We start from the raw sequence: 24,493 nt of genomic DNA, 5'->3' as shown, positions 1-24,493 counted from the left end.
CCCTGCACTACAGCTGCTAAAAAGTGTAAATACTCTCATTTCTGTACGTCACAAATATATGATTTGTAAATGTAACAATCTATGAGAAGCAGCAGAGATTTTACATACGTTTTCTGCCCCCATGGGATCTGAGTACTGTGCACTCATTACAAGGCAGAAGAGCCCGATTCCCTGGGAGGAAGGCACTTGTAGAGCGGACTGTAATTAGGTGTGCAGCCATGCATCTCTAAAAATGATTAATTCTATGGCAGGACTGGTGCGGAGGGTTCTGTGGTATAATTAGAGCGCTGGATAATTGTAATTATATAAGCCGCATTTAGATATTCAAAGGCACAGCACAACTTGGCCTGAAATTCAACAAAAGCTGTGCTCCACCGGACACGACAGGACAGTGTATGTAATATGTAATAATAACATGTCAGAAATACTACAAGGATCCGTGGGTACATGCCAAGGTGGGCCGTACTTATAATGAAGCAGCCCCAGGTGGAATCTCATTGGGTCATGTGGGCCTGCCGTCCAGCTCTTAGCAACCTGTGGTGCTCTGGCCGGCGTCCCGGCCAGCTCACTGAGGTCGCTGGTTGCCAGGAGCTGAGCAGGAACATCTGGCTGGTGTTGCACCCAGCGACCTCAGTGAGCTGAGCGGGCACCAGCCAGAGTCTAAGGTTGCTAAGAGCTAGCAACCTGTGAGGACACTGGTTGCCAGGAGCTAAGCAGAATGCTCTGGCTGGTGTCCCACTCACCTCCTGGCAACCAGTGACATCAGTGAGCTGGGTGGGCGCCGGCCAGAATGTCCCAGGTTGCTAAGAACTAATAACCTGTGAGGTCATTGGTTGCCAGGAGCTGAGCGGGATGCTCTGGCTGACGTCCCACCCAGCTCCTGGCAACCAGCGACCTCAGTGAGCTGAGCGGGCGCCAGCCAGACTCTAAGGTTGCTAAGAGCTAGCAACCTGTGAGGACACTGGTAGCCAGGAGCTAAGCAGAATGCTCTGGCTGGTGTCCCACTCACCTCCTGGCAACCAGTGACATCAGTGAGCTGGGTGGGCGCCGGCCAGAATGTCCCAGGTTGCTAAGACATAGCAACCTGTGAGGTCACTGGTTGCCAGGAGCTGGCCGGGACGCCGGCCAGAGCGTCCCAGGTTGCTAAGTGCAAGGTCCCCCCACCTTTCCCCAGACCGGCACCTCCAGCAAATACCTGATGCCACCCCAGCACCCACCCTGCACCAACAGCACAACCACCCCCCTATCCCCCCAGGACCGGCACCCAGCACCACCCCACCCAACAAACAATAGGGGATATTCTAGGCAGCTGTGTAGGGAGAAGTCTCACGTTCCTCGCTACTAACCACATCAGCAGTCACTGTTGCTGCTCAATCTTATTTTTTCCTCTCTCCTCAGGCTCTTATTGATTGGATTAAATTATGATTCGGCATGCAAGTCAGGCTGGGCATAAACCATAAAGGCTTTTCCTCTGAGACTCTCTCATGCCATATTATTTTTCTACTTAATTAAAATGTGAGAAATGGAGGCCATTCGCTGTCGTTGCTCTGCGATGTGCGGCAGGATCCATTTCAGTGCCGGATGAGATTAGATAGTCTAACTCCCTATAATAAAATAACTTTATGCAGATGGCAGTGCTCAGAGGAAAAATTAAAATACAGCTGAACTCCAAGCTAAACCGCTGTATGTACTATATATATGGGAGTGGTTGTATCGCCCGGAGGATTTATATTTCTGTCCATCCAGTCCTGATATTTACACAGCCCTGCCAGGCAGTTGATGCAGTTAGGAGAGGTGGCGGTGCCATTTTCCTACCCCAAGGCTGCTTCCTAGAGCAGCAGCAGAATGGGAAGGTCGTCTCTCTCCTTTCTCCTTCTATCAGCATGTTCTTTGTCAGAAAATATGCATGCAGCATTCCTGATTGGCCCTAAGTATTGCCCCTCCCTCTTCCAGTGTAAGGGGCTGATGTTTTATCTCCCAGAGGATTTAATTTCCTGTCCATCCAGTCCTGAGATTTACACAGCCCTGCCAGGCAGTTAGGAAAGACAGAAGCGTCATCTCCCTGCCCCCAGCCTGCTGACTGGACCGCGATGGAGCAGCAGCAGAATGAGAAGGTAATCTCTCTGCTTTCTCCTTCTATCAACATGTTCTTTGTCAGAAAATATGCATGCATCATTCCTGATTGGTCCTAAGAATTGCCCCTCCCTCTCCCAGGCTAAGGGGCTGATGTATAAAAGCTTCGCTCAGCTTGGGTGAAAGCTGTTTGCAGGACATTACTGCTGCTAGATGGCGTCGAGGAGCAGAGGAAATTCCTATGCACCTCTGGCTCCATCTAGTGGCTGTAGTGCTGTGCGAACAGCTTTCACCCAGCATACAGCTTTTATACATCAGCCTGTAAGTGTAGCTGTATAGGGGACCGCAAGAGGCCGATACCAAGTCAAATTCAATGACCTACTCTAAGAAACAGAAGTGGAAACAGAGCTGCATTGATTTGTGTCTTTTACACACGCTGTGTGTCAACCTGGCAAACTATCGGCAAGCCCTGAGGAATTGTTCCGGACCGGTGAGCATATCCAATGTCACAACATTTATTTCCGTCCCGAGTTGCATTCATTTTTCCCCCAGATCTTGTAGTGATGTTGGGAGAGTCGGAGGACTGTGTAAAGTCTTCTCCAGCACATCCCAAAGATTCTCAATGGGGATAAGGTCTGGACTCTGTGGTGGCCAATCCATGTGTGACAATGATGTCACATGCTCCCTGAACCACTATCACAATCTGAGCCCGATGAGTCCCGGCGTTATCATCTTGGAATATGTCCCAAAGGGAGGGAAAAATCTGATCATTCAGTATAGTCAGGTCGGGAGCTGACCTCATTTTTTGGGGACATAACATTGCTGAACCCAGACCTGACCAACTGGAGCAACCCCGGATCATAACACCTATCCAATGGAAGTAGGGTTGCCACCTTTTCTTCAAGCGAAACCCGAACACTCTAGCAACGCACGGACATTTTTGGGGGAGAATGAGTCGTGGCTTATTCATATGTAAATAGCACCACATATTCATATGTAAATATCACAGTTGAGACTATTTTCAGTGGGGGGCCAGTAGCCCCTACCTAAGTTTTGGTTGCCCCTGTCTGCCTGACATCTTGTGTTTGGGATTCTGCTGCCATGAAACCCGGACACAGCATCCAAAACCGGGTGAATCCTGGACAGGTGGCAACCCTAAATGGAAGGCTCTGAGCTGCTTAGCTAAATCCAGGTGGTGACTTATTTTGGACAGGCCTTGTATTTAAACCTGTCACTAGTTATCCATCTCAACAAGACTGGGGTACCTATATCTAAAAGCAGAACTCATGACAACATTTTTGGTGTATTTTAGATAAGGTTTGGGAAGGGTTAGGATTCCCATCATGTTTTTGTCTCCAAGGGACAGGATTTCCTAACATTGGTCCCATGGGCTGGATTCGTGAGAGGTTTTGTGAGAGGACGCCGGGGTTTCCCCCACCATTGCATTGGTTTTATATCCACCCAACAGCAACTTTACTTTTCTCCCTGCAGCTACCTCAGAATGGTTGGTTTTCAGGGTGACAGGACGCTTGGCATGACCTTACCAGAGAGCTGGCCTATAGTTCCAGCTTTCTTGTGATGTAACATCTACAGTGCTATTCACAAAAGGGTGAAGAGTTTGGAGAGGGCAGGAGAAGTGAACAATCTAGGACAACATCGCTGAACTGGAAAGTGAGCTGAATTGGAGAATATTTCCAAAACAGGTATTTTGTCCTAGATTGTTCACTTCTCCGGCCTTCTCCAAACTCTTCACCCTTATGTGAATAGCCCTGCAAGTGTCCCTTTCATCCTGGCAACCAGCTCTGGGAAACCTGTGTGGTCCCTGGCACATGCCCAATGGGAGCTCCTCTCCTCTCCAGATCCATGCATCTTTTCAGCATAAAAAAGCCCAATAGAAGGAAGGTTAGTCCATTCAGAGTGTAAATCTTCAGCCCCAGAAAGCCAACGTTGATGGACCACCTGCTAGTGTATGACTGGCCCTGAGCACCAATACAAAGTTCTTCCATAAATATCAGTGCAAAGGTAAGCTTTTTCCATAAACACCAACGCCAATTCCAATGCAAAGTTAAAAAGATAAAGTATTTACACAAGAGGGGGGGGGGGGGTTGGGGTGGCAATTTATAAGTATAAATAGTATTTAGCCCATTTTATTAGGAACATAAAGAAGATTTACACAAGGGGAGGTTTTGGGGTGGCAATTTATCAGTATAAAAAGTAAATAGAGAATTCCAGCTCCTGGGTCTCCAAACACATTCACATAAAGAGGTGCCCTCAAGCACACAGAGATCCCACAGTGGAGCTGGATAGCTAGTAAAGATTTTGTATCTATATACATGTGTTTTCTACTATAATAAATGGAATTGTGTTAAAACTATTATGTTGATACAAAATCTTTACTAGCTATCCAGCTCCACTGCGGGATCTCCGTGTGCTTGGGGGTACCTCTTTATATTAAAAAGATAAAGGCCCTTTTAAACAAAGTTCACCTATCCATTTAGCCCAGAACCCGCTAAATCAGGGGCGCCCATTAGGTAGATGGTGATCTACCAGTAGCTCCCAAAGCTAATGCTGGTAGATCACGAAGGGTGTGACTGGCGGCCCCTTTATTCCATTTTGGTATATTCATTTAGCCCGAGTCTGCTGAGCCGAGCTCCCCGACTCCATTCTGGTGGTTTCTGGTGGTTGAAGTGCTATGTATTACATCAAAGAATATTAGTTTACATAGACTGTTGCACTGCACTGTTTGCAAAATACAGCAAGGTGAGCCAGGAGAGAGAGGGGAGAGAGATAGACAGGAGAGAGAGGAGAGACAGCCAGGGGAGAGAGCTAGACATGTGCGATTCGTTTCGAATCGAAATTCATACGAATTTCCTGAAATTCGTAAATTCGGAAGCATCCGAAATCCGAATTGCAGTTTCCGAATGTATCCGAAATACGAAATTCCGTTAACGAATTTCGGATCCGAATTTCGTTGAAACGGGAACTAATATTACCCCTGTGACTGAGGTTGAACAACATGACAAGATTTTATTTTTTTTATCAGAAATACGAAATTCCGTTGACGAATTTCGGATCCGAATCCGAATTCCCTTACCATCGACTCCAATATTAACAAAGGTATTTTTGCTTTTTAACTTCATCATAACGAATGTTCGTAAAGTTACGAAAATGTGACGAAACTAACGAAAATTCGTATTTCGTACGAATCCGGATTGAGTTTCGGACACGGAATACGAAATAACGGATATTCCGAAACGAAACAAATTTTTTGACAGCGCACAAGTCTAGAGAGAGCAAGGAGAGACAGCCAAGAGAGCGTAGAGAGACAGCCAGGAAAGAGAGGAAAGACAGCCAGGAGAGAGAGAGTGAGGAGAGTCAGCCACGAGGGAGAGCAAGGAGAGAGCCAGGAGAGAGAGAGCAAGGAAAGACAGCCAGGACAGAGAGGAAAGACAGCTAAGAGAGAATGGAGAGACAGCCAGGAGGATGAACAAGGAGACACAGCCAGGAGAGAGAGAGCGAGGGAGGTTTTTTTTCGTTGGTAGATCTCATGTAGCTCGTCATTTAAAAAGTAGATCTTAACACAAAAATTGTGGGCATCCCTGTCCTAAATAAATCACCCCACCCTCCCCCTCCACAGATCTGTGCTTACAGAGATCCCACGGGCACGGTTCTGCTGTTGTTTGCATCCATCGGCGCAATACTCTCTGCTGTAGATGAGAAAATAACGGCTGTGGTAAGATATAAACATAAGTCTTCTTAAAGTGACACTAAATCCTAAAAATACATTCAAGCACCTGAACTATTAACAACAATGTATCTTATTTGAGTATCACTCGGCTGTAGATCTTTCCTGAAAACGACTGGAAAGAAGAAGATGATCGGATCAAGAGTGTAGATTTGTTCAAGAAACGTTTGGAAAATTTCTTGAGGGACCGTAATATTCAGGGATACAAGTATTCCTAAGAATGATATGATGCGTGGACTTATATGGGTTGGACTTGATGGACGTATGTCTTTATTCAACCCCAAATACTATGTAACTATGTAAGGTAAGTCCTTACACCAGCATGGAGGGGGGAATTAGACTTTAATGTCACTTTAACTATTAACAAAAATGTATCTTTATTTGTGTATCACGCGGCTGTAGATCCTCCAATCATCTCCTAATTGGTGCCGACACTGTCCTTCCTTCTGGAGGGTGGCTACTTTTGGGGGACTACAATCTCAATACAAATGAGTAAACTAAACATGAGATTGTAGTCCATCACAGGAGCGAGCTTGGAGCGGTGACTACTTTACAACACACACAGGGCCCATGGGGAACAAAAGTAGCCCCCCTCCAGAAGGAAGGACAGTGTCAGCACCAATTCAGAGATGATTGGAGGATCTACAGCCCAGTGATAGACAAATAAAGATACATTTTTGTTAATAGTTCAGGTGACATTAAAGTCTAATTCCCCCCTCCATGCTGGTGTAAGGACTTACCTTACATGATGTCTCTTGATCCGATCATCTTCTTCTTTCCAGTAGTTTTCAGGAAAGATCTACAGCCGAGTGATACTCAAATAAGATACATTGTTGTTAATAGTTCAGGTGCTTGAATGTGTTTTTAGGATTTAGTGTCACTTTAAGTAGACTTATGTTTATATCTTACTACAGCCGTTCTCAAACTGGTGTAAGGACTTACCTTACATCAGTGGTTCTCAACCTGTGGGTCGCGACCCAAAAGTGGGTCACAACCCACTGTTGAGGGGGTCACCACATGCTTTGTGCTGCGCTAGGTGAGAGGCTCCTCAGCCACCTCTTAGAGCAGCAGTGTCAGTTCTCCGGCCGCACCACTAGATGGCGCTGCAGCACTGGCAGCTGAGGAGGATCAAAGAGAGGGGAGCGGGCGGGCTGTTGAATGCCGTCTTGACCACCAAAGAGCCCACACTGGCAACCAGAGAGCCCACACTGGCCACCAGAGAGCCCCATTGAGCTCACATGAGTTTGCCTTCCCTGGTTCCTCATTACCCCCATCATCAACATGCCTACATAAAACCTTTTATTACATACCATATTGTAGACTCAGCAACATCATCACTGGGTCTCTGTGCTTCTTTGTGCAATACAGGCAGATCATGGCCGGTAGGAGGGGCCGGCAGGGGGCTGTATATAGCTTCCTGAAAACATCACAGCACCCTGCCTCCGTACTCCTATCAGGAGCCCTAAACAAGCGTTGGGCTGACTCATGAGAGGAGCTATGCTAATATCCATATGCCTTGATGGGTGGATGTCTGTCTCTAGGAGTGGGTGTTCCTAGGCAGACCGCCTGAAGCTGCCCATACACCTTACGAATATCGGACGATTTTCGTATGCGATCGCGCTTTCATCCGATATTCGTAAGGTTGATGGGCAGTGTACGACCGCAGATACTGTACAATCGATCGACTTTTGACTAACCAGCAGGTTAGAAAACCTCGCTCGATCGTACGATTTTCGCAAGGTTGGTGGCGTTTCCGTATGTCAAAATTCGTACGATTTACACTGCTCGTGTGCAAACAAAAATACATGCGGTCGATTACCGCAATCCGTCCAGGTGTTTTTTTTTATTTTAAAGGAGAACTATGAGGTGAGTGCTTTTCACTGACCTCATAGTTATAGCCGACCTGTGACAATGAGACTGTCACAGGTCAGCTCAGTAGATCGGCAGGTGAGCGAACACATACCGGCGTTCGCTCACCTCTCGATCCTGTCACGGCTCTCTGCCGTGACAGGGGAGGAGCTGGATTCCCCCCTCCCTGCTCCGATCTGCCAGCGCTGACTGGCGGAATGGACGGGGGAGGGGGCGGGTACAGCTGGCTCTGCCTCTAGATAGGCAGAGCCAGCTGTCACTCACGCAGCTGGGCGGATCCAGACATAATTGTCGGGATCCGCTTCAGCTGCGGCGTCTCAGTATACCGCGAGCTACAGCTCGCGGTATACTGAGCCTAAGGTGACGGGAGGACGCTAGTTTGTGTCCTCCCGTTACCCTAAGGAGAACTATGGGGAAAAGACTTGACCTCATAGTTCTCCTTTAAGTACTGCTGATTGAACCTTGCGATAATTGTGGCAGGATGGGGCCACCGGAAGCGATAATCGTACGACGGTTCGATCAGCGGACGAAAAGTTTCATCCGCTGATCGCAAGGTGTATGGGCAGCTTTAGATAACACCCGCATGTAATGCTGAGCCTAGGTGACGGAAATGCAATGAATGAATGGGGTGGGCCAGGGACAGTCAGGCTGGATAATGCTGGATGTCCTCCAGCCAGGAAATGAGGCGAGCTCTGTCTGTCTTTCTGCAGCTTCTAATGCACATTATGAGAAGCTCGCAGTGTGCAGTGAAATCAGAGGAACCCATTTCAGTCCAGGAGAGGAGCCAGCACAAGTGTGCAAGACTGCAGGGAAGGCCGGAGTTCAGATTTAAACTAGATGTGTCAGGGGTCAGAGGCCACCTAATGCCTGCCTGACATCACCTATGGTCTCCCAGCTCCTGAGTGTGCATATTACTGCTAAACATCAGATCTGTTGACCTGTCTACAGTCAGCTTCCAGCGGTTCTCCCTAAACGGATAAATTCAGTCTGGTGCAGAATGAGGAAACAGCATGAGGTGTACATTGTGAGCTCGGAGCAGAATCTCTCCTCGGCCTATACGGGTTATCTATCGCTCTTTGCACTTTATCAAAGTCGTCTATCACAAGCTCTTCAATCACACTATTTATAGGACAGATAATGGGAGGTATGTGAGAGGTCAAAGAATCAATAGCTCGTATAGATACATTACGTTTAGTGTTCCATTAGTATTCACTTAAAGTGGAACCTTTACCCAGATCTGTAAAATAACAACAAACACACCTTTAGTAATGACAATCTACACACGCATACTTCTAGATCAGGGGTGGCAAACTCAAATTCATCGGGGGCCGCATCAGCAGTATGGTTACCCTCAAAGGGCCGGTTGTATAGGACTATGCATCTACTCTTTATTATCATAAATAGTTGCCTCTGCATTCAGTTGCTACTGGTTTTAATAATAATTTAAGTAATAACTAGCCTTGAAAACATCCACAAGAAACTTTATTGGAGACTGCTCAGACTGCAGCAGAAATCCCTAATCTGGCGTTTTCAAGTGACAGCTGTCACCTAGTCAAGTTAATGATCAGGTGACAGCAGCTCCATGTAAACGCATGCACACCGCATGTAATGATACGTGATATGATTACATGCGTCCAGGGAGAGTGATTGATTCCTAGCGGAATGTAAACATATCACGTATCTTTACATGCGGTGTGCAGACGTTTACATGCAACTGCTGTCACCTGATCATTAACTTAGGTGACAGCTGCCATTTGTAAAACGCCCATTTAGGGATTTCTGTTGCAGGAAAACGCAAGTTCCTGACGCAGAAATCCCTAATTGCAACTAAAATAAAGGTGTGAATGCAGCCTAATACACTTCTGCTCCCCAAACTCCCCCCTGTTCTAGATAATTGCCGGCTTTGTATTCTTTGCATTCCTTATTTCAAGGGACGTGAGGTCAGGGGAGGCGGAGCCTCACCTAGAATTATGGAGGGAAAAGCTGTCAGCTTCAAGTCTCAAGCTGACAGCTTTTTCTCCATTCAGATCGGCATCTAACAGGTTACACAGATGGGAAATCCTCCCCGCTGTGTAACCTGTCATGGACGGAGCCCTCAGCAGTGAGGAGCATGTGAGGGACAGGGAGGCTCCCCCTTCCTCCTTTACACTAGCTTGGGGGCGGGGCTGGACGTGCTGGGGAATGCCTCACCCGGAACAAGAGGTACCGCACATCACTGCTTATTTCTCTTTTCTTCCCCAGTCTCCTGACAGTGGCCATGTTTACTAAGGGCAGATTACTAGCTCTCCTTTTACTTCCTGGATTTCTGACATGTGACCATGCACATCATCTCAGGGGAGAAAAATGCCTTTCCGTGAGATCTCAGATGAGATTTCCCAGCAATGCTCTGCTGACGACAAGGCAATCCATCCCATCAGGTCTGCGAGGGGGCCCTGGCTCGGCTTGAATTTTTTCTTCACTTTTTCCTCCCCTCAGGCTTTTTTTTAAATCTTCTCTCTGCACCCTTTATCCATACACATCTTCCCACCCGGGATGCTGCTGCCTGGCAACCAGTGACATCACTGGTTGCCAGGCAGAAGGACCCAGGTTGCCAAGAGCTGAGATGTGTAAGGGCTTGTTCACACCAGGTGTGCGTGCTTCCGGGCAGTGCCGATGTGCTTGAGAGACACCCATCACATTTTTTTTTTACAACTTTATTGAAAGTGACATTTCATCAAGTTCTATGTGCACACCACAGCACCATGCGGTTGTACCACGCCTCACTGTGGTGTGCTTAAAATAAGTACTGCACGCCAGTTTTTTTTTTTAAGCGCACACCACCGCAAGGTAGTGACATGAACTGTGCCCACCTGTGTTCTTTTTTTTGTCGTCTATGCCCTATAAAAGGGAAATTTCACTGTACTGCCTCCAATGAATTCAAACTGACCAATTGCCCCCCCCAAAAAAAAGTACAATTCAAGGAACTTTAAAAATGCAGTTTATTAAAATGCACAACAAATACAATTTCCAACAAAAAAAGTGAAATAGTACAGACCAGAGAGCTCACAAAGGACACAGATATAAGGAATGTACAGTATTTTAGTAAAATTAAATAATAATGGGATTCATTATTTGTAAGTTAAGCAGAATTCTACTACAAGTGAGTACTTTCCATTGTGTGTAACTGTCTCATATGCAGAAAACCTTCTTAGAGCCTCTTCACAGTAATGTGGCTCCCCATAGGGAACAAGAGTAGCCCCCCTCCAGAAGGAAGGACAGTGTCAGCACCAATCCAGAGATGATTTGAGGATCTACAGCCGAGTGATACACCAATATGATGCATTGGGGGGAATTTATGAAGACTGGAGCAGACAAAATCTGGAGCAGCTGTGCATGGCAACCAATCAGCTTCTCTCTTCAGTTAAGATATGAAAATGAAAGACAGAAGCTGATTGGTTGCCATGCACAGCTGCTCCAGATTTTGATAAATTCCCTTCACTGTTGTTAATAGTTAAGGTACGTGAATGTATTTTTAAGGTTTAATCCCGAGTATAGTGTCACTTTAAGGCATGCCCCTCTCCTTGAGTGCAGCCTACCTGGTTCAGTACTTTCCTCCATCCATGTTCCAGCGATACTCACTGTGCAGCTTTGCCTGGAGCCACAGCACCATTCATTGATGAATCTGTGACCTTTTCAGAAGACTAAAGACCACTGGAACAGGGGCTGAGGTACGTATGGGCTGCTCTCAGATAAGTGGGGGTATGTCTTAAAGGACAACCTGTACCAAAGGTAGGTGTGCAAGGACGAGAGCAGTGAAAGAGGTAACTTTATTCAGACTCATGTATCAACATATTTCGGGGTATAAAGGGTCCCCCTTTATCAGGGCTTGGTGTTGTTGAATGAAGTAAGAACTGACTGATAACATTGGATGGAGACGGAGGGGTAACTAGTATGGGTAAGCAATGTTACTTAACCAGCATCTGCAGTGATCATACGAGTCACCCCCCAAGATCCTTCTAATTCTATCAAGCATATGCTGCACTCAACAATGAAAAAGCATATATATTATACAGAAGCTGTGCTGCAGGGGCATCAGATCAGATGATCCATTTTCTGAGGACCTACACAAACGGTGGGAGAAGTGGAAAAATGGGTTAAAGGAGGTCCAATACCTCATTGAACAGTTCTGGAGTCACTGGAAGAAAGAATACCTCATGAACCATTCCACACCCCAGAAGCCTGAGTTAGGAGGTTTGGTTGAGTCCATGAAAGAGAGTGATGGCATTAAAAATGTTATAAAAAAAAATACAATGAGGGGAATTTATCAAAACTGGAGCAGACAGAATCTGGAGCAGTTGCAACCAATCAGCATCTCTCTTCAGTTTGCTCAAGTAAGATCTGAAAATGAGACAGAGAAGCTGATTGATTGCAGTGCAAATCTGCTCCAGGTTTGATAAATTCCCCCCATGTGTTGTATTTTGTTTGATGTGTTCACTTTGTAATAATGAATTGATTTTATACTGTAGTTATCATGGTGATGAACACTGTTTAACGTGGACTTTAAGTTTATTTTATTAATCCTGTCAGAGACCCCCTGCATATTGATCACTGGTGCCCGGGGCTGCTACACCGGGCTCTAGCAAAAATGTGTGTCTACATTTGCTAAGGAGAGTTCAGCAATGGCAGCCAAAGTATTCTCTTAGGCTGGGTTCACACCTAGGCGTAGCGAATATGCGCGTTTCATGATGCGCGTTTCCGAGGGCTACTTGGCAAAAACGCCCCAAAGAAGCTCCTGTACTCCTTTGGGCGTAGGGCGTTTTGTAGCGCGTTCATATGGCCTGTAATACACCCAGGTGTGAACCATGCCCATAGGAAATAATGGGATTTCGGTGTTTGAGCGTTTTGCAGAGCGTTCGAACGCGCTACAAAACGCCCAGGTGTGAACCAGGCCTTAGCATGTTTTTATATGAATGACTACAATGCAATAAATATTTAGGATCTCCCGATTGGAAGCATCTTGTACACTTTCTGCTGTGTGCTCGGCCACTAACAGATAACATAGCGCACGATTCCTTTACCACGCAGCTCCCGCATCCGGTGGCAATGTCGCAGGATGTTCAGCATTCCGAGGAATCTTTTATCCACCTTCAGTTGGGTGAATTCTTTGATATCTTGCTCTACAATAAAAAACTGACCTGAGGGAGATAAATAAGACGGATCAAATCACAAATTGTTATGTACTCCATGTTTATTTATGTAACTGGCGAGGAGGAATTTGAAGTGTTCTAGTGGTTTAGGCACGACAGGAAGGAGACCTCCCGGGGCCCCATGCAAGTTATTTGTCTGTCAGAACTTCTGCTACCGAAAGGTGAAGTTTAATCTGCCTTTATTTTAGCTTCCTTGGTCCCCTTCCTCCCCTTATCAACATACTAGAAACATTTTAAAATAAAACTTTTGTTTATGTATTTACCATTAGAGTCAGTGATGTCATCGATGGGTTGCTGTGCTTCTGTATGCAATGCAGGTAGATCATGACTGGTGGGAGGGGGCCGCAGAGTGCTGTACATAGCTGCTTGATAACATCACAGCACCCTGCCTCAGTTCTTCTCTCTGGAGCACTCAGCTATGATTCAAGCAGTGGGCTGGCTCTTGGGAGGAGTTATGCAAATATCAAAACGATTTGATGAATGGATATCTTTCTGGGGGAGTAGGCGTTCCTAAGCAGGCTGCATTTGAAATTCATTGAATGAAATGGGCAGACTAGGGGGACCCAGGCTGGGGATAGAAGGGCCGGATGATGCTGAATGTCCTCCAAACAGGAAATAAGGCGAGCTCTATCTTGAGCACCGGACAGGAGCCTGTACATCTGTGAAAGACTGCAGGTAAGGCTGCAGCTCGGTTGTGTAGTCACTTACACAAGGTTGATGACGTCACCATCTCATCTACATAGTAGGGGTTGCCATGCTCAATATGATGGACAGAAACCCTCCTGACAAAGATGGTGGACGTCTGCCCAGCCTTAAACTTTGAGCAATCAATTTTGCGACCGTCAGCTAGTGTAAAGTAAAGGGGTAAACCCAAAATTTTGAATTGCCACCAGAACAGGAATGGAGGAGGAAATCTTCCAAAGGGGACACTTGTTCCAGTGACTACTGTCTTAAAGGGGATTTTCCTCACAAAAGTCCTGCGTGAGAGGACGGAGGACACAGCCACACCGGAAAGAGCCAAGGAGGACTCTGATAAAGGAAGAGACCCTAACAGAGGACAGCATGACTCCAGGAAGTAGACACATTCCCACCATCAGTTGGTAGAAAGTGAGCTGGGTCGTCCAGTACAGTGGGACTGTCTATCATCAGGCAGGTTGCAGCCACAGTGTTCTGAGGCAATGTACTGATGATTTAGGGTCAGCCAAGGCTTCAAGTACTTATGTAAGGCAAGGATTGAAGTACTCAGGAAATCCAGACAGCGGGTACCAGGTAAGTGTCAATGACTGGAGGTGACCATAGTCACTGTAGGCAAGGAAATAAATAAATCAAAGATCGAAGTTCCACGTGTCTCTGCAACATGAGCAGCAGTGGAGAGAGATTCCCTGGCAGTGTATGGCAGGTAAGAGCACGCAGAATGTATGACACTCCACCTAGCCCAACGGTTCTCAACCTGTGTAACCTCAGGACCCACACTTGTCATTGGACATTAAGTAGCGACCCAAGTCACGCTGCAATGGAACGCATGGCATTGCGCTACTGCGCGTTCGATTTATCTGTGGGCGGGAGGTGTTTTGGGGTGCCATTCAAATGAATGGCAACGTAACGCACCTCCCACACCAGAACGCATAGTAAATGCGATGGCGTGGTACAGTGCGCTGATCGCATAGAACTGTCCGATTAACGCACTGTACTAGTGTGAACGGGCCCTAAAAAATACTGACAGACACAATCTCACACACACTCCAAAAAATGTTTTAATTTTTTAAATCTTTTCAAGATCCGCCCAGTCTCCCTGAGTGGTTCCTCACCCTGGGGTCCAGTGCTGGGCTGCTGTGACGGAGCTCCATCCATATATGCATTTCTTGTACAGCTCCTTTGCATGCCCTGTAGAGGTGCCGGGAGCCAGAATGTGACATCACTCCGGTCCAGGCAACTCTACAGGGCACGCGAGGGAGCTGTAAGCAATGCATGTATGTATGGATGGAGCTCCTTCATGGCCATAGCTCCACCCCACCTCAAGCCGACACTCGGCTCTAGGCAGCATATTTTGAATGGCTGCTCAGCGCGAGAACTGATATTGCTGCTCCAGGGGGAGGCTGAGGAGTCTCTCACCTAGAAAAGTGGAAGGCAGGCGGCGACCCAATGAAAACAGAGTCACAACCCACCAGTTGAGAACCAAGGACCTAGTGTATGTAGACAACACTTAGTCCCACAGTGTGAACCAATTCCATGACAATAACAGCAGGAAATTGGGAATAGTGGCTCCCAGCGACCAATAAAAACGAGGAAATTCCTAGTGCTCCAACTGGTCCACTCACTAGGCAAGTCCTTAGAGAATGGTCTCGCACAGAGGCAATGCCAGCAGGTCTGGCCCCAGAAAGTGCTCCACAACTAAAGTAAAAGGAACAGTCTGGAATATTGCCCCATGGGGAACCCAGTGCCCAAAGGTCACTTTCAGGCTTTTCCCAACAACACCCAGTAAACGTTTTGGCTATAGACACACTTTAAAGGCATCGCTTGGATGTGGTTGGATGAGGAAGCCCTTATTTTAGTGATCAATACAAAAGATTGCCTTAGCTGAGTAATTGAGCTAGGAGAGCATTAGTAAAAGAAACAAACATACATTAGTCCTCGAGAAGCAGTTTTGTGGCCTTTCCTTGCACTGATGAGGGCCAATTAGCTAGAAAGGGCCTTATAACGACCGTATACCTGGATCTATAATTTTAGGCTGCTGTATCTACAGTCACAGGAACATAAAGACGTCATTTAAATGGCTAAACCCATCGTCCTGAAAGCGGATCCTCCACCTCAGTGGCAAAATTTGTTTATCCAAGTTGCCTCACCCTTCCCCAAAATGCTGGCACCTCATATACTCACCCTTCCTGGGTCAACTTCCATAGTGCAGGGGGTGATGCTGTGCACCTGCTGACAAGATCTCCGGAATTGCTAAGTAGCCCAAAGAAGAACAATCTTATAAAAAAAGTAGAACCTTCGCCTTTTAGAATGGCCTGGTATTTGGCTGTGGTATGAAGGAGGTTTTACCACTACTGGTAAGCGAGTCACTTTCCTACACACCGCACAGACTAAACCTGACCTACCTTTTGTGTCTTTTGTTTCTTCATCTTTAAATCGCCCGAGCTGCTTCCTGGCTACATTGTTCAGAGCTTTCAGCGGCTGCTGCATGATCTTGTATTTGCCCACAACGGCCTTGTTGACTTCCTCAATAAGACTGTTAATCTGTTCGTACGTCAAACGATTCTTCATATATCTGCCGAAGACAAATGTATGAGACAGTGCTCATTCAGACGTGGAGAGCTGGTCAATTGCATTACAAGGTTTCAGTTCGACCCATACTTGACTGTCACACAACAACCACTGTGGTCTTGTGTGTACCAAGCTCAGTAGGTGGTCCAACTAAGGACTTGATGATGGTGAATTTGATCAGTCAGATTTCCTTACATCAGCCTTTTTCAACTAGGGCTCTGTGGAACCCTGGGGTTCCTAAGTGAGTGCTAGGTGCTTGAGTAGTGAGCAGTATAAAAAGGCATAGCTTCCACTGGCCATCATCAATGCAATCATTCATCTCCTCTGCTGACCACCAATGTAGGGGACACCTACCCTACTGACCACCATAGGTTCCTCAGAGACTGCGAGGCATTCCTTGAGTAGTGAGCAGTATAAAAAGGCATTGCTTCCACTGGCCATCATCAATCTCCTCTGCTGACCACCAATGTAGGGGACACCTACCCTACTTGCAACCATAGGTTCCTCAGAGACTGCGAGGCATTCCTTGAGTAGTGAGCAGTATAAAAAGGCATAGCTTCCATTGGCCATCATCAATCTCCTCTGCTGACCACCAATGTAGGGGACACCTACCCTACTTGCAACCATAGGTTCCTCAGAGACTGCGAGGCATTCCTTGAGTAGTGAGTGGTATAAAAAGGCATAGCGTCTACTGGCATCATAAGTCTTCATATCCTCTGCACCAATGTAAGGACACATCTGTCCTACTGACCACCATTGTAAGTGTTCAACTCCTCTGTTGACCACCAGTGTAATGAGATGCCTACCCTACAGACGACCATAGGGTTCCTCAGAGACTGCTAGGCATTCCTTGAGTAGTATAAAAAGACATAGCTTCCACTGGCTATCATTATAAATCTTCATCTCCTCTGCTGACCACCAGTGTAAGGGGACACCTACCCTACTGACTACCATTGCACAGGCAAACTTATTGTATGATTTCCAATAGGCTTGGGCATTTTTCCACTGGGCACAATTGTAAAGGGGCACTCAATTGGCCACTAATGTAAGAGAGCAGTCCTTCGCTGACCACCACCAATGTACTATGAGCTGTAGCTACAATAACCAGGGATTCCCTAAAAACCCAGGAATTATTTCAAGGCTTTCTCAGTGGTAAAAAGGTTGAGAAAAGCTGCCCTGAAGTTATCCCCGAATGTTACAACAATCTTGTAGGTGATTTAACCTTCCACAGGGATCCAAAACTGAATGATAACATTGTGGTGGACACAACAGCCTATAGATTGTAGGTCCACCCAACCCAAATATTTATATTTGATATGTAGTACTTGGAGCACTTGATGGATTTGATGTGGGGACACACTGGGAGTCTTCAGCTACCGTGCTTTGCTGGGATTTTAGGGTGCCCCTGTACCTTTGAGGAATAGGCTACCTCCAGATCATCAATTTAGCCATTGCTCCAAGATAGAGGCTCTCATAGATTACTGTTAGGGCCACACTGCAAAGGGGGGCTCCAATAGTGTGGCGTCCACTTATTTTGCAAATGTACTGTATAACAAGCCTGTTTCAACACAAATTGTTAGACAGTATAATGTGTTTTTTTCCTGCTCTTTCATGTGCACCTTACTTTAAAAAGCTAGTTATAAAATGATTGGTGCGGTTGCCATTTTGTTTGGATTATTTGGTACCACTGCACAGCGGTAATATGATGTGCACATGGTGGGGTAGCTTGTGGTCAAAAGCCTTAGTTGCCAATAATATACTTCTAATGAAAAAAACCTTCAAAACAATCCTCAGCTACCGGGAGAGTCCACATGTGTTGGATAGCGCCACAGCCTGCAGATATAAAGTCTAATAGCAGGGATGGGAGACCAGAGCATCCTCAAACTGAAGTGGCAGCCATCAGATGTGCAGGGGGGATACTTATGGCTTGCTATGAGTCACTGAAAACCACAGGAGCCTATAGACAGCAAGGTGACCTGGCAAGTTAATGTAAAGCCCAAAGTTGGATCGAAAAACTAAAATTCTGAAGGAAGCCAGGACCCTTCAACAGGTGGAACATAGAGAGAGGAGCAAACTAGGGATGCACAGATACTGGTTTTTCGGTATGGAGTACGAGTACCAATATTTTTTTTCCCGGTACTTGCCGATACCGAATACCGATATTGGAGGTCCCATTAAGGAAGCCAGGCATCGTGTAATGACTCGCCCCCTGGCTTCCCGATTAGCAGGGAAGTCGTTCCCACTAGCTGACGCGAAAGCATGGAGCCGGGTTTCTGGCCAATCAAGAAGTCGGGCGACGTGTAATGACGCGGCACCCGGCTGCCTGATTCGCCAGGAAGCCGGCTCCATGCTCCCTCGTCATGAGGTGACAGGGGGGGAGCGTGAAGCCGGCTTCCCGGCTATTCAGAAAGCTGGGCGCCGTGTCATTACAGCTTCCTGATTGGCCGGGAAGCCGGCTTCATGCTCCCTCGTCACAGGTGCATCCCTTGAGCAAACACCAGATGGCCCTATACCTCGAGAAATTGGACAGCAGGCAACATCATCCAGGTCATCTGTGTCCATTTCTGGGTGGAGTTGCTCTTCAAGTCTTCCTGTATTTTTATCTACTTACGCAGGGACAGTCTCGAACTCCTGCACTGTTATCAGCTCCATCTCCTTGATTACATGCTTGTCTTTGATGGGTTTCTTCACTGGCTCTGGAGCGGCAACCTTTTTTTCCACTGGGGCTTCTTCATTTGCAGCTGGACTGCTGTTAATAGAGATGAGACAAAGCATTAAAGTTGACATTTAGTCTTATATTTTTAGTTCCCTGGCTCCCTCTCCCCTCATTAACATGCCGATAACACGTTTAAATAAAATCTGTTTTAATTTCATAGCTTATTTTAGACCCAGTGATGTCAGTACTAAGTCCCTAAGCTTTTTTATACAATGTGGCCAGATCATGGCTGGTGGGATGGGCCAGCATTACTCAGTACTCCTCATAAAGAAGAAGAACTGCAGGGAAAAAATATTATTAGCCCCGGCAGTGGAGCTATCCCCGCACTGCAAGGGTTAACTGCTCATTTTCATCTAGGGACCAAAATAAAAAAAAGTTATACTCACCCAAACTTTGGAGATGTCAAGCTGTCATCCTCCAGCCTGTCTCCTGCACTGCAGTGAATATCCCTCCATACCACACATCCCATACTCAGTGTATTGGACGTGATGACTATAGGATCCTTAGACCACAGCAGCGGAGGGGGAGAAGCGCTGGAAGGACTAGTCCAAGAGCATGCCAGCTCTGAGGATCAGGCGATTATAACTTTGTTATTTTCCTACCAAGGCCAAAAAACAGTTAACCTTTGCAGTACGGGGGTTCTGATTTAAGAGCCCTCAGTCCTGATAGAAGCAGCGAGCTGTACCTTGGGAGGAGTTATGCAAATGTATAAATGCCTTGATGAGTGGATGTTAATCTGGAGGAGGTAGAGGCGTGCCTAGGCAGGCTTCATGTGCATGCAGACCACCCTAGGTAACACCCATTTATGATGCTGACCCTGCATGATAGAAAGGACTGAAATCCAATGAATGAGAGGGGCGGTCATGCTGTAGAGCAAAAGGCTAGATGATGTTGCAGCTTCTGCACTCACAGTGTGCAGCGAAATCAGAGGAAGCAATTTCAGTCCAGAAGAGGAGCCGCTACAACTGTGCCAGACTGAAGGGAAAGCTGGAGTTCAGATTCAATTAAATAAAACCTGACTTGCAGATGACTTCCACTAGAGGGCAGCAGCATACAGAACGTATACAAGTCTCTGGATTGATGATGTTACCGGCTGTGAAGATCAATCTTGGAAATTGCTTGAGGAAACAAACATGAAATATCTGTAGGTCAGAATGGCTATTCTTGTCATCTCTGGCACTTTCTGCTCAGCACTTTGTCATCATGTCAGTCTGAATAAATCAGGGTGGAAATATCTGTAGGCCTCATCAGCTTAACTGTCACAATTTTGTTGGCAAAACTTGAATCAACAGCAGTTCTAGTGCAGCCTAAGGCCCCGTTCACATTGAGCGATTTATCGCGCAATTTTCGCAGCGATATCGCTCATATTTCCGCGCTATATCGCTCTATGTAGCTTCACCAATACATTTCAATGTAGCTGTTCACATCTCGTCGCTCAATATCGCTTGTAGCTCGTCGCTGGTAGCTTGTTGCTTCTACATGACCCTTTTTTAGAGCGATTTTGAGCGATATTGCTCCTGATTGCATACAGCCCAATAGGAAGACGTCGCTCAAAGTCGCACGATTTCCATGTCGCTCAGTGTGAATGGGGTCTTAGAGCGATTTTGAGCGATATTGCTCCTGATTGCATACAGCCCAATAGGAAGACGTCGCATGTCGCTCAAAGTCACGCGATTTCCATGTCGCTCAGTGTGAATGGGGCCTTAGTTCAGCTGTTGGGAGTCATTCAAAGCGCCAACATATAACGTAGTGCATTACAACGCCAGGTCCACAATGCCCTGCCCAGAGCCTCACGAGTCTACTGTAATCACACCGACAGGAAGTGTCAGGCACTGATTAAAGCTGGGCTTCGTCCTTTCCTTTAGTGTTGCACAGTTGTACCGGCTCCTCTCCTGTAATAAAATGGCTTGCACAGCAGCAAGGAACCCTTCTGGAAAAGTCACAAAGTTTTGCAGGTGTGCACGCACTATTATTAATCATCTGCAATTTCAGTGTTTTCATTAAAAACCACTCAGAACTTTAGTACTGCTTTAAGCACTTCCTGTCCGGAGCAATTTCTTACTATTTGCACACACATAATACAATCTGAATTTTTGGCTAGAAAACAGCTTCAGACCCCCAAACAATGACATATGTTCTGAAAGCAGAGGCTCCGTAGAATAAAAAAGATGCAAGTTGCAATTTTTTTTATGTTGCATGGTATTTGCGCAAATGATTATCAAACCCGTATTTTTAGGATAAAATACACAAAAATGAAATTTAGCGCACAGAAACACAATACCCAATTTTTGGGTGAAATATAAAAGACGGGGTCATGCCGGGTAAATAGACACCGAACATTGTCCAGCCTTAAAATTGCCTCCGTGAAACTGCAAAAAACTACAATACCCAGAATTTCCCATAGGCGACGCTTTTAAAAGCTTTTACCGTTCATCAGTTTAGTTACCAGTGATTGCTGGCCCTAGAATTATTGTGCTCACTCCGAAGTTTGCGGCGATATGCAACGTGTGACGCAATTTTAGTTTTTGCCCGATAGCGCGCCCATGTGTGTTTGCGTTATTTGTGCGCGCACGTGGAGCGGGGGACTTTTTTGCATTTTTTATTTATGTTGCTTTAATTTTGTTTTTTTACGCTCAACTTTATTGCTATCACATAGGCTAACAATATGTTATAGCAAATATAATGTGACAGGTCCTCTTTATGGAGACATCAGGGGTCTTTCAGACCCCTAATGTCACCTATGGACTCCAAAGAAGCCGAGATCTGCTCCACCAGCTTCTTCTCCTAGCTCTAAGAGCTGGAGAATGTGCACAGTGACACCGGAAGTGATGTAATATACATCACTTCTGGGTCCAGTGATCGGAGGAGAGTTCAGCAGCTGGAGGCTTGCTGATCTCCCTCTGATCAGTCAGAGGAAACGGGCTGTGCCGGGCCCGGGCCTGCACCGGGGACAGTGGAGCCTGGGGAAGCTGGCAGCAGAGGGGGGCACACATTCTGCCACACCGTATAAGCGATCTAAACAGAAATCGCTGGCTGTTTAAAATGATCCCAAGAACACGGCTGCAACAGCATATAACCGCCTCAGGGCATGAAGTATTTTGACGCAAGGAATCTATGGAAATAAACAAACTCCACGGAGAAACCACTGTAGTCAATGCTGACTGCACAGTCTCTACCTATGCTTTCTTATATTGGTCATCCCTGTACCCCATCAATATACCTGCTGGGTCCCTTTTTGGGAAGATGGACAGGAATATTCCCATTTAGGTGAGCTGCTTCCTTGAAATGCATAAAAATCCAACATTTAAAAAAATACTCTAAAACAGCCATTCTTAAACAAAGTTCTGTAGAACTCCAGGTCTCCTCCAGAGGTTGTTAGGGGCCCTTGGTCTGTGGATGACTGACCTCCTATTTGATGGCGCCTGCATAATTCTAGGTCCGGCACCACTTGGTAGAGCCAGCATGACACCAATGATCTTTGTAACCATTTGCAAGGGTTCCCGGAGACCTAAAAATCATTTCAAGGGTTTCCTCAGGGGGGTGAAAAGGTTAAGAAAGACTGCTCTAAAAGAATCCAATCACATTTGTGTTTAACAAATTATTCATTTCATATTAACCTAAACATTTAAAAATCCCGGGACCATCTTCGGCCTCTGAACATAGCCTCATAGAAGTCTATTGGCCTGTAGTGTGCAGATGCCAGGCAGCCAGACTTGCACCACGGAATGCAAACAGCCGATCTCACAGCCATTGGATGGAAGTATCTATCTGTGCAGGGGGAGAAGGTGAATGGGTGTTGCTGCGGGGTGGGGAGTTGGAGGGGGGCTGCAGATTTGCATGGCCTAATTGCACTGCAAGCAGGAAATGGTCTTACCTTTAAGGAGTTGGCAACAGATTCCTGATACTGAACTTCTGTTTCCAGCGTACTGAGGAGTTGGCACAGCAAATGAAGTTCATAGGCCACTTTATTGAGTGTACTCCTCAGGGGCGGATCCTGCCCTAATCACAGGAGAGAAACAAGAATCTGGAACTGAACCAATAGAGACACGAGCGTATTCTACTCTGAACTGTTATTGCAAATCATCAAATATACAATAAGTCCTACCGCCAAGGCATTTTCAGGCTTATTTGATATACATAAAAGGAAGGAAAAAGGGAGATTCCCCTAAAACCTGAAATAATCCAACGCATTTCTGCCTCACGCTGTCTTAGTCATAACTATGACTGAGGCCAAGTAAGGCAGAAATGCGTCAGCACCCTTGGAGGTGCATGTAAATGACAGGCTGGGCTCTCAGGAAATGGGCAGAATGAGTCTACTTTAATATGGTTTAGAAGTCTGGGGAGATTCACCCTTTCTTTGTCCCGATGGCCATTGTGACCGAGAAAGAAAATTAATGCAAATCCAAAATGTTAGAGTTGTCTCCAGGACAAGAGGCGAGGGGAAATCTTCCATTGGGGACAACTGTTCCGGGTGCGTGTTTGTGTGGGGGGTGGGACTATCTAACAGGGGAATTCCCCTCACATTGGGAGATTTCTTCTAATTTCCTCTCAGCTCTTTGCATCAGAGCCGGCATATGACAGCTTCAGTGTCCAACACTGGCTCTAAGCATTGGGGACCGTATGTTTTACTCTCCACGCACTTCCCCTTCAACTGAAATCAAATATTCTGCTTAAAGGAGAACTATGAGGTGAGTGCTTTTCACTCACCTCATATTTCTTCTTGATGATAGAAATCTTTGAATTAAGATGAGTACACAAATCATCCAATTCCGTGGCATCCATCTCTGATCGAAGTCCTACAAGGATGAGAAAGGGTCAGTATAGGAGGTATGAGAGATAACATAATGGTGCAAGCTCTGAACCCTCTGGGTCAATGTGAGCTGGTGTGACATGTTACGTAATTGTGCCTAAGCTGTACCCCAAAAGATTTACCATTTGGTTTGAATTGCTCCTGAAAAAAATTGCAGAGTACTCCCTGTGCCTTAGCTGTATATCTGCTGTGTGAGATCATCTCAGGCACTGCTGCCTCTGATTGCAAGTCTCACCAGATTTGAAGGTGGAATTTGGTGTCGTCACCACAGTACTGCTCACTGTTCTCCTTGCTGGAGAGGAAGTTGTACCTGAGGACCTGCAGTGCCAAGACCTCCCTGCTTCCGATTACTTCATTCTGTGATCTGTGTTGCCTCCATCTCTACTGCTGCTTTTTGCTCATTCCTATATCAATCATTAGATTTGGTGAGTGACCACTGTGCTGCTCACTGTTCTCCTTGCTGGAGGGGAAGCTGTACCTGGGGACCTGCGGTGCCAAGACCTCCCTGCATCTGCTGTATTCATCCTGTGATCTGTGCCTCCTGATCATTACCTCTCCACTCATCAGGAAGTCAGCTCTGACATGAGGAAGGCGCAGCCTCTGTTGTGATATAGAACAAGTCCCGGCTAACATTTGCTTTGGAAGAGTTACAACACAGAAAAAGATTGATCTGGTCAGATTTATGGTACTGCCGGACCGGGAAACCATTTTCTATCAATACGTTTACAGATCAAATCTCGTATGTTGTGCAGCTCATTTTTTTTAAGTTTGCGGCATATTCCTTGAAGTAATCCTCATTATATAGCAGCAACGTTTCAGACAATAAGCTT

At 46.3% G+C, this 24,493-nt stretch overlaps 1 protein-coding gene across 1 annotated transcript; it reads right to left on the bottom strand.

Annotated features, from left to right (window-relative positions):
• Positions 1–12,712: 12,712 nt before the first annotated feature.
• On the bottom strand, positions 12,713–23,642 carry SKA1 (spindle and kinetochore associated complex subunit 1). Its single transcript, XM_018561014.1, has 6 exons — positions 23,557–23,642; positions 22,728–22,852; positions 22,074–22,168; positions 18,749–18,886; positions 15,972–16,141; positions 12,713–12,861 (listed from the first exon to the last, which is right to left on the bottom strand). Exons 1-6 carry the CDS (start codon positions 23,633–23,635, stop codon positions 12,713–12,715), a joined length of 756 nt encoding a protein of 251 aa, XP_018416516.1. The 5' UTR covers positions 23,636–23,642.
• Positions 23,643–24,493: the final 851 nt, after the last annotated feature.

This window comes from Nanorana parkeri, unplaced genomic scaffold, assembly GCF_000935625.1.
Source record: "Nanorana parkeri isolate BGI_ZX_2015 unplaced genomic scaffold, ASM93562v1 scaffold492, whole genome shotgun sequence".
Lineage (NCBI taxonomy): Eukaryota > Metazoa > Chordata > Amphibia > Anura > Dicroglossidae > Nanorana > Nanorana parkeri.
This window is presented reverse-complemented; position numbering and strand designations above follow the sequence as displayed.